At 51.4% G+C, this 16,700-nt stretch overlaps 6 protein-coding genes across 6 annotated transcripts; 4 read left to right on the top strand and 2 right to left on the bottom strand.

Moving 5' to 3' along the window:
* Window positions 1-2,490: 2,490 nt before the first annotated feature.
* On the top strand, window positions 2,491-2,845 carry POX_b02798 (uncharacterized protein; the record flags this gene model as incomplete). The annotated part of the gene is made up of 3 exons (XM_050111706.1): window positions 2,491-2,599; window positions 2,683-2,705; window positions 2,783-2,845. 3 exons carry the CDS (start codon window positions 2,491-2,493, stop codon window positions 2,843-2,845), a joined length of 195 nt encoding a protein of 64 aa, XP_049972052.1.
* Window positions 2,846-8,319: 5,474 nt separating this feature from the next.
* POX_b02797 (Vacuolar protein sorting-associated protein 21) lies at window positions 8,320-9,335 on the top strand (the record flags this gene model as incomplete). Its single annotated transcript, XM_050111705.1, has 3 exons — window positions 8,320-8,403; window positions 8,476-8,539; window positions 8,701-9,335. 3 exons carry the CDS (start codon window positions 8,320-8,322, stop codon window positions 9,333-9,335), a joined length of 783 nt encoding a protein of 260 aa, XP_049972051.1.
* Window positions 9,336-9,879: 544 nt separating this feature from the next.
* On the top strand, window positions 9,880-10,949 carry POX_b02796 (40S ribosomal protein S7; the record flags this gene model as incomplete). The annotated part of the gene is made up of 3 exons (XM_050111704.1): window positions 9,880-10,035; window positions 10,385-10,467; window positions 10,586-10,949. 3 exons carry the CDS (start codon window positions 9,880-9,882, stop codon window positions 10,947-10,949), a joined length of 603 nt encoding a protein of 200 aa, XP_049972050.1.
* A 628-nt stretch (window positions 10,950-11,577) lies between these two features.
* On the bottom strand, window positions 11,578-13,539 carry POX_b02795 (uncharacterized protein; the record flags this gene model as incomplete). The annotated part of the gene is made up of 2 exons (XM_050111703.1): window positions 11,578-13,084; window positions 13,157-13,539. 2 exons carry the CDS (start codon window positions 13,537-13,539, stop codon window positions 11,578-11,580), a joined length of 1,890 nt encoding a protein of 629 aa, XP_049972049.1.
* Window positions 13,540-14,211: 672 nt separating this feature from the next.
* Window positions 14,212-15,401, top strand: POX_b02794 (Arginine-hydroxylase; the record flags this gene model as incomplete). The annotated part of the gene is made up of 2 exons (XM_050111702.1): window positions 14,212-14,439; window positions 14,559-15,401. 2 exons carry the CDS (start codon window positions 14,212-14,214, stop codon window positions 15,399-15,401), a joined length of 1,071 nt encoding a protein of 356 aa, XP_049972048.1.
* Window positions 15,402-15,651: 250 nt separating this feature from the next.
* POX_b02793 (uncharacterized protein) lies at window positions 15,652-16,322 on the bottom strand (the record flags this gene model as incomplete). Its single annotated transcript, XM_050111701.1, has 2 exons — window positions 15,652-15,874; window positions 15,964-16,322. The coding sequence occupies 2 exons, from the start codon at window positions 16,320-16,322 to the stop codon at window positions 15,652-15,654; spliced, it is 582 nt and encodes a 193-aa protein (XP_049972047.1).
* Window positions 16,323-16,700: the final 378 nt, after the last annotated feature.

The raw sequence follows: 16,700 nt of genomic DNA, 5'->3' as shown, positions 1-16,700 counted from the left end.
GGGGAGTGTAATTTGTCTCGGATGATATTATATGGAGAACGCGTCCTGGATCCCTGAGGGAAACGGGGGAAAGTCGGGAGCCAGGGGGCCGGCGCGGACAACGGCGGAAATCCACCGGGTCGAAAAACCGCCTTCCTAACTCAATTATGGGACCCCGAACAAGGCCCTCACTAAGCGATAGCCTCGAACGACAGTAATTTTTGATGTTTATACTGGGGCTTTGTCGTCCTTGTTCAGTTGTCCTGCCGCTTCGAACAAGACAAGCGTTGGGATGGTTGAGGTCCCTCGGCGGAGATAGATCGAACCCTAGAAGCTAAAAGGGTCTCCCGTCTAAATCGTCAAGGTGCGCTCCAGAAGAGACCTCAGCCGGGCGTATATTACCGTGCAACTTGCACATATTGTAGTTCTATACTCTATCTCAGAGAATCTCTCATATACTCTTGACTCTTCAGTCTACGTGCAATCTCCCATCCAATCGAATTCAGTGCATCTTCAATCCGCTAGGTCGCTTTTTTTTTTGTTGTTCGATACGGATTCTAGCGCGGCTCTAGTGTGTACCAATGGGCCGATGAGATGGGCCCAAGAGCCCCACCACTAGAGAAAGAGGAAGTTGATTCCTTTTGGAAAAATAAATAAATAAAAACCAAATAAATACTGTAGAAGAGACGGTCATGATGATTCGCTGCCCGTGAGGCTTACTGTATCGACAGTCTTGTTTATTACTGGGGGATTTCCATCTTGTGAATACTCGATTCCTGGGTGTCCTGGCTTTAAGCTTTGATGACTCGGACGGAAATCTCACGTCAGGCTAAGACTGGAAGGTTGTCTCTCTCTCTCTCTCTCCCGCACATAACGGCGGGAAATGTCAATTACCTCACAGTATCGACTTGATGGTGGGAGATGCATGTGCAAGACGCAGCAGACAAACCTCGGAATCCGACTAAACGGCAGCGATCATCCTTCTAGCTCACCAGGATCAGCGGAGGAGGATTTACATGTCACGAGGCTTTGAGTGTGAGCTAGTGATCTCCAAGAGGATTGCCGACAACAGGTCTCTATGGTTGGACGGTGGGCCCCAAACTTGGGTCTGGTCCGTCCTGTTTTTTTTTTGTCCCGATCGCTGCATTCCGATGTCGTACCCTTCGGCTTGATATTCACTAAGAAGGAAAGGGGGGGGGGGGCTCTAATCAAGCCTTTTTTTTCCGTTGCCACCGTTTGTGGCAATCAACTCAATGAGCTTGTAATGACACCTTGGTCTTGCAGGAATGGATGATATTCAAAGCATGCATGAGACCTGCAAATGTGTGATTGCATCGCTTATGGGGAAATAAAATGGACTTGTCAGCTTCATCTCTCTGCTCGCCGTCGTCACCCTCATCATGATCCCTCCCTCCCGTTTAGTCCCTAGCGCATCCGGCCACATGGCTGAAACATAGTGATTGGCCAATCACAGATGGGATCTCGGAACAGGGTGGAAACATATTAAGGGTACCGTACCCGCTGGTGTGGACTTTGTGATCCACTAATCATGACACTGAGTTTCTGTATTGACCCAGTTAGTATTGTGTAAGGGCGTGATACATCATACGGGTAAATTATATTGACTGGGGGGAGGGTTTTTGAGAATCACCTTGATAGGCTGTATCGGAACAACCAGGGTTGTCCGATTCTTGAGTCGCAATGGAAACTCCAGAGGGCAGAGTCAAGAGGTCACGGAGGGGCAAATAACTCGAGGCATCGACCGGTGAATACATACTCATATGACTACCTGGTCCAAAAACACATTGTGCTGATGTTTACATGAGTTGGTTACTCCCGGTTCAATTCCCATCCAAAGGTTTTGGGACCTCGTCTCTACACGGCGCAGGGAGTACCATACCAGTGGAGATATGGAGAACGCAGCAAACCTTGTCCTTCCAGAACCAAGCAGGACTCCGTGGGGAGCGGTCCCAACCACCCGGTCTTGGTGGACGAGCTAGAAGGTTGGAAGAATGTCCAGAGGTACGTGACTGAGTCCGCTCAGCCTATAGAGACCACGAGGCCTCCCTGTTTCATTTCACATGTACAGTGACATGATATACCGATACCCCGTCCGGTCTCTTTCTCTTGTGATGTGGACGCGACTCTGAGTCCTTGTACGAGACTCTCTAATACTGTACAGTACAGGCCACACGCCCCCCAGACCCACCCCCTATGATGGAGCCCAGCGTAACCCCTGCTCCCCCCCTAAAACAGGGTCGGCAGAGATGAACTTCCAAATGGATCAGAGTATCAAAGTTGCCACTAGATGACACAGTGCAGAGACCTGTCAAGTTGAGCAAAAGATGAGACACGAGTCCTGGGGAGGGAGGGGAGAGCAGCTGGATTGCTCGGGGGGGGGGGGGGGGGGGGGGGAGGGGGGGCACTGACAGACCTTCCAGAAACATGCAGAGAAGGTTGAGAAGAACCGGATATGCAGGACGGGTCAGGTATCGAAGCACTTCAGAAACCATGGTAAGGCGCAGCAACAAGCCACAGACCTTTATCCTCTTCGAACTTGGACCCGTGAGTGCTGTAACCAGAGACAAGGATTCCCTGATCCGGACCACCTCCCGAGAAGGTGAGACGTCTCGACTTGGCCAGGAAGTGAGGCCAGCTTGGAGTGTGGTCTTTGGAGCCGCCCACTCTACAATGGTGGCGTAGGTCCAGCTTCCGATCTGGCACGAGTGTGTTTCGGTGTTGACAGATGAGCAAGAGATCATGTCTCTCAACACCTGAGCAATGGACTTAACCGCCCCAATAGACACTCCGTTCCCGAGACAGCGGTGTCGAGGGTCGGATTCATGATCATGGGATGGGCCCTTGACGCCTTCCTCGTGTCTCGCCTAAAAGCCGACTGGAGCAGGATGACCACTACCGAGCTCACTTGGGCAAGGTGTCTTGATGGATTGTCTCGCTCATCCTATCATGAACCTCTATGGTTGTTTTTTTTTTTGTTTTGGCTGGAATTCATTAATATTCCGCGACCACTTCACCCTGACTGCATACAAACACCAGATGTCGCTTCCAGCGCCGCGGCTCCATTCCCCTTTTTGTCTTGTTTGACTCCACTTCAGGGCTGTCCGGGGCAGCGTTTCTGCCTTCTTTCCGTCGACTCAGACGACAAATCACCTTGATTCATCCAACAGCCTCAATCAGCGGATGAATTGTAGCAGCCATCCATCTCTTTTGTCCATTTTCCTATATTCTCATGATTTGGTTTGGTTGCATTTGTCATTTTCAGTGCCAGAGAATTGTCCTGACATAGCATCGGGGAACTTTCAACAGATGCAATGCTGGATAGATCGAAAACACATTTATGATGGATCCACGATCGGGTCACTTGGGGGTTATCATGCGGTACCTTTGATCTGGCAGGAAATCCTAGGCTTCCATGGCCACTGGATTGCTTGCGAACATTAGAGTTTGTATGAATTTCTAGACGTCAGACACGCATACTATAGAAGAAGAGAGAGAGAGAAGAAAAAAAAAGGGGGAGGCGATCCAGACTGGGTTGGGTTCCTGTTCCCCGGGACCAGAGGACGGGAGAGCCGCTCTGGTGCTAAACAAAGAAAATATGGAGACTTTTTCACAGGAATGACATTTGATTGATTGGCATCAAAAAAAAGAAAAAGAAAAGAAAAGGAAAAAGAAAACCCACCTTAAGTGGAGAAACAGTACAAGCCAACATAAATGAACTCTGGCGAATTTTTGAAACCCCCCTAGTGAACCAATGACATTACTAGCGTGCAACGCCATACGGAATGAAACAAACATGAACAGTATCCATCTCGTATTTTATGGGTCTCATCTCTATGGGTGATTCCGGCGCTGTTGAAAATCGATCTATTTCGGTAAATAGTCCATGTGCAATTTCAGAACGCCCTGACTCCTGGTGTGGGATTGAACGCGATCTCGTATGGTCTGTAATGGACAGAACAAGTCTAGCGTCTAATCCAGAAGCAGTTTATTTTTCTTTTGGAACATCCACGCAGGAAGAAATTAAACAGAAAAAAAAGGAACGGGAGCAGAAAATAGGAAAATAGGGAAAAAAAAAAGAAAGAAAGTAAATAATGGGAAAAGGAAGCCCGCTCGAATGAGATAGTCGATCAGACTAAGCTTGGAGGGTGCTCCCAATGACCTAAGATTCATCATCCTATATCTACGCAATACATTCCCTCCCCCTAAAGCGACTCTCTCTCCTTCATCTTCAAACCTCTCTACAACGAGTCGACATACCTGTCCTCCGTCATCCTTTTTCTCCCCATTCATTTCCTTCCGCAACGACCCAGAACCATCCAAACTTGCAATCACGAAGGGGGAAAAACAACGATAAAGAAAAAAGAAAATCAAAACATTGGGAAGCGCCTCTTCACTCTTCCGCCCTGTTCTCTCCCTTCTCCCTTGCGATACATCGAACTTCATTTAACAACCGGATCTACCGGATCGTTTCCGCGGCACTCTGTCCTGTGCAGGGTCTCCCTTGCCGTGCTTCCATCTATCCCTTCTCAGAGATCCGTGTCTTTTCGCTGGTTCAGATTCCGACTACACGGCATTGATCCTGCAGCCACCCTCGCCCTCCCCCAATTTCCGGCCATCTGCTTTTTTTTTTCTTTATTCTTCACCTTTTCCGGGACTTTTGTGGTCTGGGATTTACGATCCAGCTTTGACTATCAGCCACATAAAAAGCAACGGGCCGCGACCTGTCGGATTTTTCATTTTTGATTATTGGATCTCCACATCAACGATCAATATCTGCTTGGACTCTTCGCCTCCGTCCTTACCTATTCCTCGGAGGTTGTGTCGTCACATTCCTGACAATTCTGCTGGCACCCGACTTTGCTCCAGTGGTTCTCTTTAAAAAGGAACTTCTCCTCCCATCTGGACGGCACTCGAATCATTATCCACTTGCGCATCCTTTCGCCATCTAGAACATCTGCATCCTGTACCTTGGCTTTGGGTCTGCTTTCCGGGGGTGCGGATCGGGGTTCCATCTGTGGAAGTGCATAAGTCCAGTCGAAGAACCACTATATAAGTGTTCGTTCGTGGTACCCTCCTTGTTTCTCTGGTATGTCTTCATTCCTCTCTGTTCCGTTCAGCCTTGTGTCTTCCGCTCTTGTCCACTGTTCTCTGACAATGTCCATCGCTACAGATCTTAACATGATTCTGCGAGACCTCTCGGCCTTCAACATGGGACGCGGCGCTTACGACACAACTGGCGTGAAGAAGCCTGGCGCGCCTCAGCCACCACCAAAATAAATCCTTCACGGTGACATGGTCGATATTCTCACACCAGCGCTCCTGTCCGATATCTTGGTAGCACGACCTTTTGGCATTCCTCGCTTTCTTGTCTGGCGCCTGTGAAGGAACATCGACGTCACCGACGCTTCATTCCCGGTGTTTGGTCTCGTTTTCTGGTCAGTCTCTATCGATTTCTCCAGTCCAGTGAGAGAGCCGGTAAATGCTAACCTTGTAATCAGATTTTCACATTTCCATTCGGCCTCCACTTTCTTTTTCCTACACGGCTGTCCATCACTGGCCATGAGCGATTGACTATACCCATTTTTAATCCTTTTGCTCTCACTGCATCGGTCTCGGGAGCTTCTCAGCGATGAATTTCTTCTGGCATTCGACTATTTTTTTTTTACCCCCGGCCATATCTTCATACACCTAATCTCGACGGATTGACCATCTCTCTACGAACTCACACCATTGCCATCCTACCTGCAACTCGCCTGGCTCCTCCGGAGCTCCTCCGCCACACCTCGTCTCATCTCGGTCACATCCTCAAAAAAGTGCCTTCTTTGCGTTATCTGTGGTTTTGCCTATTTTCTTTGTTACTGCCCTTGTTTGTGTTCGGCGTTTCGGAATAGACGGACGGAGTTTTTCTTGATTTCACGGGATGCTTGATACCAGAGGAATCTAGACCCTCGACCTCACGGTCAATCGCATTTTGTTTTTCTCTCCCCCGACCCTTCTGCATGTCCACTTGAGTGCTCCCATCTATCCTGGGTCTAAGCATTCTTGTTCTGTAATCTTACTCCTACGCGCCTTCTTTTCTTATTCACATTTGATGTCTGTACAATATCCACCCATGGCTGGAAACAACAAAATGCAATTACCGCTTTCTTCAAGCCTTCTTTTTTCCCCTCTCTATCGTAATCTGATTCTTCACCGCCAGATATATGGCTCGCAAACCGCAAAAGAACCATCAGTCATTGGGTGTCGGGAAAATACATCGACGAATCTACAATGACTCATTGGAAATTATTTAAACTGTCGGGCAGATTTGCTTCTGGCGGATGCGAGGCTAGGCCCCGCCAGTCTGGTTCATCACGCAGTGCCTTGTCCTTGCATCGGCAGGTGCAAGGTGGTCTGTTCCTCCTGCGTCTGTCCATTAGACTGATGAGTGCCTGACAAAAAAAAGATTAAGGTTAGGTTCCAATCGATGTTGGGTATCATTTCTGTGGGCCAGTGACGAGCTTAATGACTTCATATCGGTCATTTGGGTTAGGATTGTCGAACGAGTCCAACGGGCCATCGTCATCATTTTTCCATGTAAAAAGGAAATGCTTGACTAGAGTCAACTGGAGTGTTTCAGGAATTTGAGAGCCTTTCTCAGATTGCTTTTTTGAAGGGGGGGGGGGCATTGGAGATTCCAGCGTCTTCCAAGGTTCGTCTTGGGATTCTCATGCCAGAAGCATGTATAGTAGCTTATGACGGGATGAGTATCTAGAACCGTGCACGAAAGTATAGTTCAAGTTGACTTATGGATTGAGAACCCGAGCACTGTGTTGAAAGCTTAGTGTAGTCGGGATTTAATTGGTCTTAATTGAACGATACATCCTATGGAGCCAAAGAAAGATGGGGTGCTGTACAACCCAGAGGCCTGAGGTACGTGCGTATTTCATTTGACCGCTAGTATAAATTTTTGGTTCCCATCCACAGTAACTAAGACTGGTTTGTTTGATCTCAATGGTGCTGTAATCAAAATACCCTTTTGACCGGCCTCGGCGAGGATATTGAGCTTCGATGCTTTTGTCCTGCTGGGCTTAGCATCTCCAAGTCGGACAATAATTGGGGGAGAGGCGCTTTGGTCTGATATGTGGAGATCTTGTCCAGACGATCTTGAGATGCATGAACAGTATTAATAGGATTGGGTAGCTTTCTATATATGGCAGACTTGAGCGCATGGAGAGGTCATTAGGTGCATAGGAGGTCTGAGGCAAAAGTCCCATGCTGATAGATATGTCTGTATCCATTTGATGACTCGGAGTACGTATTACTGTGGGACGGCCAAAGGAGACCAGGGCTTTAGGCCTGTATGAACTCGGCACGCACCATCATGCCTTTTGTTGGCTACCCACATAACTTTTCTTTCCGTATACGGGCTCCGGCCGGCTGTCTGGAGGTACGTACTTGATTTATTGTCAAAGTAATAAGCGTCGTAGGCGGGGCTAAGAACTATGTGCCTCGAGCTTGCGTCGTTCGTTGATCACACTGTTTGGTGAGGATGAGGTTCGAGAAAAAAAAAGTCATGGGATGGCTTCCACTTTCCTAGTAGCTCCAAGTCAAATGGATCGCCTCGCTTACTACGTGCCGCTTGATGCCAGTACCTACTACGTAAGTCGGAGCTCAAAATATGTATCCATATGCGGACATCGTCGAACAGACTGTGCGGCAGGTGGGGCCAGGCCTCAAAAGTACATTGAAGGCGACAATGTTGAAGACCAATGTGATAAATATTTCGGTCCTTCCCAGACGCGAGACTGATGAGGCCAAATTAGAGTGAGAAGTTTTATTGCGCAGCATAGAGTGAGTACACGCAAAAAGGAAGAGTTGTATAGCTATAAGGCAGGGAGTGTCCCCTCCGAGGATGAGGAGGAGGTACTCAATGCCAGACATGAGGACATCCACCGTACGCTGCACGATGTGTAAATATCGTTGCCAAAGCCCGTGACTGCGAGCCACCTCCACGCTAAACTATTTTGAGAACCACTGCCATCATCATCAACCTCCACTTCCGACGCTCAGGTTTCCCCGACTATTCTCTCCCGACTGTCTCCCTCGGAAGTTGTTCTTTTTACAGACCAATAGGCACAGCGACCTTATCTCAGATCTCAAATTCCTCTGGTCGTCCCTCCAGCTCACACCGCTACGATCTCACACTTAGCTGCCAGCTCACCCATCTGCCCGATTGCCAGCTCACTTACACAGGTGGCGCGCCCTGCACGACGGCCTGACTTACAGCTCCCGAGCGGATTCTCAAATCACCCAGAACGCTTCAGCAAACATCAAGTCATGTCTGATTCAGCAGGTGGCAATGCGCCGAAGCCGAGCAGCAGCGTCAAGCTCGTGCTGCTTGGTGAAGCCGCAGTTGGCAAGGTACGCCGTCCCTGGGATGATCAGCCACCCCGGCCAGAGAATATGCGCTGACCGCGAATCCGCTCCCGACAGTCTTCACTCGTCTTGCGCTTTGTCAACAATGATTTTCAAGAGAACAAGGAGCCAACAATCGGCGGTAAGAACAGCCCGGCCGCCTCCCCGTTTCGTTAAGCCAGTTCCGTGTTGCAGTCTGTCTTCACGGAATGCAAAATTGTCACCAATCTCTTTGAAATCCCTTCTGTTGACTGACTTGAACGGAACCGTTGTGGTCCTCAAACTGCTAACACTCTACCTTAGCTGCCTTCCTGACACAGAAATGCACCCTGCCCACACGCACAATCAAATTCGAGATCTGGGATACAGCTGGGCAAGAGCGCTTCGCCTCCCTTGCGCCCATGTACTACCGCAACGCCCAGGCCGCTCTTGTTGTTTACGACGTCACGAAGCCGTCATCATTGACGAAAGCAAAGCACTGGGTTGCTGAGCTGCAGCGCCAGGCGAGCCCCGGAATTGTCATTGCCCTGGTCGGCAACAAGCTGGACTTGACCAACGACGGCGGCGAGATCACAGGCAGCTCGGGCTCAACAGCCGTGGACTCTGAGTTGGCAGAAGATGGAGATGAGGCACCTGCTGACGAACTTGATGGGGCACTTCCCGCCTCGGGCGATGCACGAAAGGTATCAGCCCGAGAAGCAAGTTCCTACGCCGAGGAGGAGGGACTCTTGTTCTTCGAGACCAGTGCGAAGCTCGGAACAAATGTCGTTGATGTCTTCACTGCCATCGCGAATGCTATTCCAGAAAGTAGCTTGAAGACGGGCCGAGGAACTGCAGCAGCAGGTCAAACCTCTCTGGGAAACCGATCGGCCGAAGATGCGAGAGTCAATTTGGGGGATCGTAACGCGGCTACTGCCAAGGAGGGCTGCGCTTGCTAATTTCCTGCAAATTTTCTTTCTTATCTGCTGAATCCTTTCTCGATGTTGATTTGCGCGTTTTTACCCGCGGCGTCTGATATTGCTTGACATGTGCTGGCTTCGTGATCCGCCAGCCGAATGGGCCGGCGGACGTTGATATTACATGCGTCCTTGTATACCTCTGTCCCCCTTGTGTTTTTCTTTTTTATATTTCTTAGCATGCAAATTTGAAATCAATAAGGACTATGCAGTGAACGATGCTCTTTCCTTTGCTGTAGTGAGATCAAGCCTGCGTACTCTTCAGATCCGATGCACTTTTTGGTCGATCGAGCCCCGTGTCCGCCTTAGGCAGCCAGATGAGACCCGCTAATCACGGGACTCAAGAGGGCCCCGAGACAAAAGCCCAAATCAAGTCCATGCCGCTAAGCCTAATAGGGTACTAGCGCACTCTAAGCGAAGTCCGCGATCCCACAGCAAATTCACCACCATCACTTCAGACTGTGAGAATCAATCCCCTCCGCCGACCTCAACCCAGCACCTTCGCAGCACTCCGTCGCTCGCAATCATGGCTGCCATCAACAAGATTGCCACCAACTCGCCCTCCCGGCAGAACCCCTCCGAGCTGGAGACCGCGATTGCCGGTGCTCTGTTCGACCTCGAGAGCAACACTCAGGACCTGAAGGCCTCCCTTCGTCCCCTGCAGTTCGTCTCTGCCCGTGAGGTAAGAAATGAACAATCCTCCGACGAAACGACACTCCGAAAATTGCGCCGACGGAATTCCATTGTGCGGTGATCTGGCTTTCGAAACAAGAGACGGAATATATAAATTTGCGAATCATGCGTGGACACCAAATTTTTTTTCTAATAAGATATGGAGACCGTTGGGTGCATCGACACGACACTGGCTGAACAACAATTGGCATTGGGGGAAAACAAATACCGATCACCGGCAAAATGGGATTCCGCGTCGTCGATCTTCAAAAGCGCATTGAAATTTCGCAATTTGTGTGCGCGCACTTTTATGGACGAAGCCGAAAATTCTAACATGATCTTTCTTTTGCGCATTGCAGGTCGAGGTCGGCCACGGCAAGAAGGCCATCGTTGTCTTCGTCCCCGTCCCTCTCCTCCAGAGCTTCCACAAGATCCAGCAGCGGTAAGATGCCGATTCCACTTGAATTGACCGCACATCCATGCCATTTCTTGGTTGGAGATGCGAATTCGACACTTTCAAAAAAAAATAAACTAACGCATCCATGTCTTCCTCCGTACAGCCTGACCCGCGAGCTGGAGAAGAAGTTCTCTGACCGCCACGTCCTCTTCGTTGCTCAGCGCCGCATCCTCGCCCGCCCCAAGCGCTCCGTCAACTCCCGCACCAACCAGACCCAGAAGCGTCCCCGCTCCCGCACTCTGACCGCCGTCCACGAGAACATCCTCGCCGATCTCGTCTACCCCGTTGAGATTGTCGGCAAGCGCACTCGCACCAAGGAGGATGGCTCCAAGACCCTCAAGGTCGTTCTCGACGAGAAGGAGAAGGGTGGTGTTGACCACCGCCTCGATGCCTACGGCGAGGTCTACCGTCGTTTGACCGGCCGCACTGTTGTTTTCGAGTTCCCCCAGAGCGGCGCTGAGTACTAAGCGTGTGCTTCTGTGTTGGATTGGGATGGAAAAAAGAGGAGATGACGGTTGTATCTTGGGATTTTTACTTGTTTCTAGGTCTTGAAAGCTCACTAGATTCAAGAAGAGCATGAAGGGTGAAAGGCCAAAAAATGCATTCACGGGTTTTCTTTCGAGTTATGTCGCCTCCCCCTCACCCACTGATTGGTGCATGGTCCTTTCTTTTATATTCCCTAGTCCTCTGGCTCTCGATGCCGCTCTGCTCCAGTCGGTGGAGCTAAATCTCCCATTTGCGGCTGTTCTGTTTTTTTTTCTCCTTTCTTAATGACGGGATGGGATATGTGATAACATTCCAAATGGATTCTTTCCAAATATTTCTTTTCCTACTCTTGGAAGACCACCATGTGTGCCGCGCCTAAGCTGTTTCTCAAGGGAGGGACGGATCTTTGATACGTACGTGACGACAGTGTAAATCCATCATGTGTAGCATCGGCCTTTGTTTTCTGGAAGTTCTCTATATGATATTGGATTTTCTCGCCTACACACTTTGGAGGTGACTAACTGACCAAGTTCGACATGTTCATGAGTGTATAGTGTTTTACGCAGACGGGACGGAGGAAGAGAATCAAATAGTGATATACTATGCAATTCAATATGGCTGAATTCGACCAACTCCCAGGACCATCCAGTAAGCCAATTCCCTCGCCACGAGATCATCCGGTTTGGAGGCCTTGCCCACGTTCTGCTGCTCCAGCTGAGCCTCGGCATCCCATTCCATATGCACAAAGACGGGGATCTCCAGGATATCCCCGTCGTTTCCCAGTGTCCCGGCTTTGCCACTCTCGGCTTCTACCCCGTCATCCTCAACCTTCATACCGGGTAAAGTGCCCGGCACAACTTCCAGTACGACGGTTGTCCAGTTCCGACCTTTCTCCCATACCTTGCCGGCCTCGGGCACCTTTTCTCCGCCCCGATTACCCGCCAGGCGATCGCTCAAGGGCGCAGTGGCATTCTGAAGCGCTTCGTCCCAGACGTCGCTGTTGGCGCCGATCTCGAATTGGGGACAGAGCACGGTCACTTTGGTGGCGACCGCGCCGGGGGTCACGGAGGGCGTCGCGAGGGTGATACGCACGGGGTCGAACATGTGGTTCTTGAGCGTAAGCAGAACATGATACGTTCGCAACGGGGTCAGGGCATTCAAATCCGGGGTGGAGGTGGAAGTCGACGGTGCTATGACGGGGGAGACAGCCGGTTGAGCCAGGGGCCGCAGCGTGGGCAGAGGGATGTAACTCAGTGCAATCAGACGGATTCGGAAGCGAGTGGACTGAGGCTTGGTCTCTGGTTTCACGAGGATATGCTTGCATGACTTGCACCGCTTGGCGCGTTTCGTGCGCAGGAGTGCAGGAAGCGGGAGAAGTTCGTCTACGAAGCGAATGTCGGGCGATTGGTCGGTCCGTTGGCTCATCGAAGCCACGCCGTCCCAGCCGCATTCGGGCGAGGCGATGCGGTCAATGATCGCCGAGTCGGGGTCCTCCGGGGCAATTCGCAGACCCTCGCTGGCCGTCAGGGCTTCACGCATGACGGGGGGTTTGGACTTTTGTTTCTTGTTGCCGCCATAGAGTCCGCTGAGTCGGGAGGAGGATGCGTAGAGAGACATGAGTCGGTTCAACGCTCCGGGCGATGGGAACCCAAACTCGGAGCTGAGAGGATCGCTCGGTGAAGTGGACGTCTCTGAGATTTGAGTTCGGTAGAAGTTCTTCAGTGCCGCGAACCGGGCTTCTGCACCGAGCTGAGGCGTGGACAACTGGTCTTCCTGGGACTCTGGTTGCTCCGCATCCCGTTCACTTGCAGCCGACCGCTCATCGATGGAAGCAAAATTGGACAATGGAGACTTGAGGTCGCTGAAAGCTCGTGAGCCTTGGCGAGATCGAACATCGTACGCAGGCCCGGTCGTGGAGTCGGTCATCTTCTGTAACTGGCTGCGGATATTGGTGGGCTTGTCGAACTTGATGCCGATATCAAGCGTCGTCCACATACAATACCCGCACGAAAGCACCCAGGGACCCTGTCCGCTCGCATTGCCAGTCACGCTCTCAATAGTGCTGACAGCCAATGGGGCTGTACAGACGGGGCAATTGAAACAATTTCGGCCGCATCTGACAGTCGCAGTAGATTAGCATTCAGCTCGGAGAGACCTTGCGCGAGGGGGGGGGTATCCAAGAACGTACCGACCACCGTCGCTGCGCACCATGCTACTGGGGGTCTCGAACAAGCAGCTCGGACAATACCAGCTCACAATCTCTTCTGTTATGCATCGTGGACACTTTATCTGGTGACAATCCTCGCAATACAGCAGCTGTTCGGGCGGGTATAGAGAGAAGTTTGACCTGGATGATCGAGGGTCAAATGTTTGCTCATCGTCATCACTCTCGTCATTGTCCACAGTATCATCCGCCTGCTGCGGACGGCTGGTCTCTTCGCCGGTGGCTGTCGGTCGCTCGGGGGCAGATTTTCTGGGGGTTTCTCGCGATCGGCGCCTTCGAGCAGGATCGAGGACTGGCGTGTCTGCACACGGACAGGAAATGAAGGTATATGGGAATGGGCGAGACATCACGGATGGCTGGGGGAAGTTACTAGCACGATCGCTCGAGATTAAGGAGGTGGTGTTTATTAGGAAGGTGTCAATTCATGATCGATGTCTATTGAGTAAAGAACAAGTCAATCGCAGGTCACCAATCTTTTTTTTCTTCGCTCAGAAGCCAAGTTAAACTCACAGCACATCAGGAGCTTGGCTTGCAGTTTCAGCTAATTGAATTGTTAGTCGCTTGGCTTGGTTTGCTCGTTACTGGAGAGCTCACTCAACAGCTTAGCGCAATGCGCCTGGCGGTACCAGATTGTAGGAGAAAAAGACCCACCACGGCTAAGAACTCGTGTGAAGAAGATGACTATTCAATTACCAGCCCATCGAGGTATATGCACGCGTGTTCCGGGCTGGGCGAAGCAACCCCTCCGAAGGACTGGCCTTTGAAAGCGATTCCAAAAGACACAGTCTCGCGCGCGGCGTGAAAAAACGTGCGCGATCGCCGAGTCGGAGCTGCGGAGGTCCCGCCGTGAATTATCGACGTCAGAAACAAAAAGATTTTGGCTCCAAGTCACACGCTCCTCGCATCCTCTCACATCACCCGTCTTGCGGGAGAGCTCAGGTTCTCCTTTTCTTTCTTTCCTTTTTTCCCCTTCTTCACGAGTTTCCCCCAGAGTATTGCCACTTTCAAATCAGATCACAATGATCTCTCGTCAAACCTTCCGCGCCACTTTAACCCGGCGATGCTTCGCTGCAACCTCCGGCGTCCGAAGCTACGCCAGCCAGACACCCGGCAATCCCATGCTGGAGATCTTCAATCGCAGGACGAAGCATCAGCAGAAGGACAGGGCAGCCCGGAATGTGGAAGAGAGCCGAAAGACAGATTACTTGAAAGATGAAGTTGCCCGACGGTTATGCGAACGCTTGCTGGTACGGATCTTCTCCCATCAAGGTCATTTTTTTTGTTTCCTGTGGTTCAGCTGTAAGATGCGCAACCACTTGCTGACCGTGGAAATCGGGGTGGTTTCTTTTGTTTGGGGACGATGTAGGATATCAAGCGCGACTTTCCCAATGTGCTCGATCTGGGCGCGAATAGCTGCAACATCGCGCGGGCGTTGACGACACCAAATCTTGACATGGCGGCGCCCGAGGACACGCCAACGCCTCCGCTGTCAGAACGCATTTCCAAACTGACCTGCGTGGATACATCGCACGCTCTGCTTCATCGGGACGAGGAACTTCCATTCAACAAGGCGATCAACATTCATCGCGACGTCATTCCGGACCTAGAGACACTCCCCTACGAACCCAATTCATTCGATGCCGTTCTATCTTCATTATCTATCCATTGGATCAATGACCTACCGGCGCTCCTGGAACAAGTGAACAAGATTCTAAAGCCAGATAGCCCATTCATTGCCGCGATGTTCGGCGGAGACACCCTGTTCGAGCTGCGGGGATCCCTCCAGTTGGCTGATATGGAACGTCGTGGAGGTGTCAGCCCGCACATCTCTCCGCTTGTAGATGTGCGAGACGTTGGGAATCTGTTGAACCGCGCGGGTTTCAAGATGCTGACTGTCGATGTCGAGGACATCGTGGTGGAGTTCCCGGACAGCTTTGCTCTGATGCAAGATCTGCAGGCTATGGGGGAGAGCAACGCCATCCTGCAACGTGAAGCCGGGCCCATGTCGCGAGATGTCTTGTTGGCCAACGAGGCCATCTATAGAGCCATGTACAAGGAGGAGGATGCTCGCGGCATCCCGGCGACATTCCGGATGATTTACATGATCGGGTGGACCGAAGGAGCCAACCAGCCTCAGCCCCTGGCGCGCGGTAGCGGCGAGCTCAACATGAAAGATCTGTTGGGTGGCGGCGACTTTACGTCGTCGTGAAGAGCAGTCAGTGAGCGAGGGCCCTAAAGTGATCTCGATGAAAAGGTCCTTGGCTCGAGAAAATGTGAAGAGTGGTATCCGATTCTCATACAACCACGCTGAAAGTAGCACATGAGACAGGAAGAATCTATCCACCATCGAGGCACATGGAGAATGGATCCCAAGTCTCCCTTCGATAGAATCGCGGATATGCAGATGACCAGAAAGAAATAATAATAATATAAGAGATGCATCCCACCTTCCCCATGGTTTACACGGTCCGACGATCCGTCATGACACGGACGATAGATCCGGTACCCGTCAACTCCACTAGCTTCTCATGCCAGTTCAACAAGACGCTCATCTGCTGACCACCACCCCCCTCGCCCGCGTTCCGAGCTTGAATCTGCGAGAATCCGGTAGCCTGAGGAGAGACGACCTTGCGGGGAGACTGAGCGCCCCCACTGGAGCCGGAGGAAGACATTCCCTTGTAGCTGATCACACTTTGTTAGCAACATGGAACGTGCGCGTTCTGAATATGCGGCAACATCCCCTCCCCGCTGCGCGAGACTCTAGGACTCACATGTACTTCATCAGACAGTCCGCTCGCTCCGAGCCTCCTTCGCCTCCCACGACGCCCTCCAGTACCCGAGTCATCTCAGCCTGGCGGATCCCCTGCAACACCTCGATCACCGTAGCGAGATGCACTTCCTTCGCGCGGTCATCACCACCCAGGGGGGCAGTATCCAGGACCTGACGGAGCGCACCCTCCGTGTCACCACTGCGCAGCAGTTGGCGAACCTGCGAAGCAACGTTGGCGGCGTCGCTCGAGGTCTCGGGCTGCGGCAGCGTGGCTGGGAGGAGAGTCTCCATGGGGAAGTTGACCGACGACTCGGGGTCGAGCTGGTCGACATTGATGGTGCGATAGTTGATGAGAGACATGTTTGCGAACTTTCTAGCTTTTTGTAGATTCTCCTTTTCGTTTTTTTTTCTGTATTTGTCGTCTTTGGGCGGGGATAGAGATTTAAATCCGGACAGGAGCTGTCAAGCGATCAAATTGGAGGTCAGCGCAAGGATCACGACGAGCTGAGGCTGTTTGGCGGGTGCTTGGACGGAAAGCGGGGCGGAGGATCGAATCGAGACCTTTGTATGGAATCGGTGGATGGAGGAATTGAGTGGCGGAAATATTATGGAAAGGACCGTCTTTCTGGTAGCACTATCACCTTGGACAGTAGCGTCAAAACAGTCTCAATTGCCTGGACGTGTGTCTTGAGAGGAAGGGAGAGAAGAGAGAGAGAGAGAGGAAAGCCTTGGGGTCGT

The sequence above is a fragment of the Penicillium oxalicum genome, chromosome II (genome assembly GCF_001723175.1).
Source record: "Penicillium oxalicum strain HP7-1 chromosome II, whole genome shotgun sequence".
Classification (NCBI taxonomy): Eukaryota; Fungi; Ascomycota; class Eurotiomycetes; order Eurotiales; family Aspergillaceae; genus Penicillium; species Penicillium oxalicum.
The sequence above is the reverse complement of the archived record's forward strand: the minus strand, read 5'-3'. Positions and strand labels throughout refer to the sequence as shown.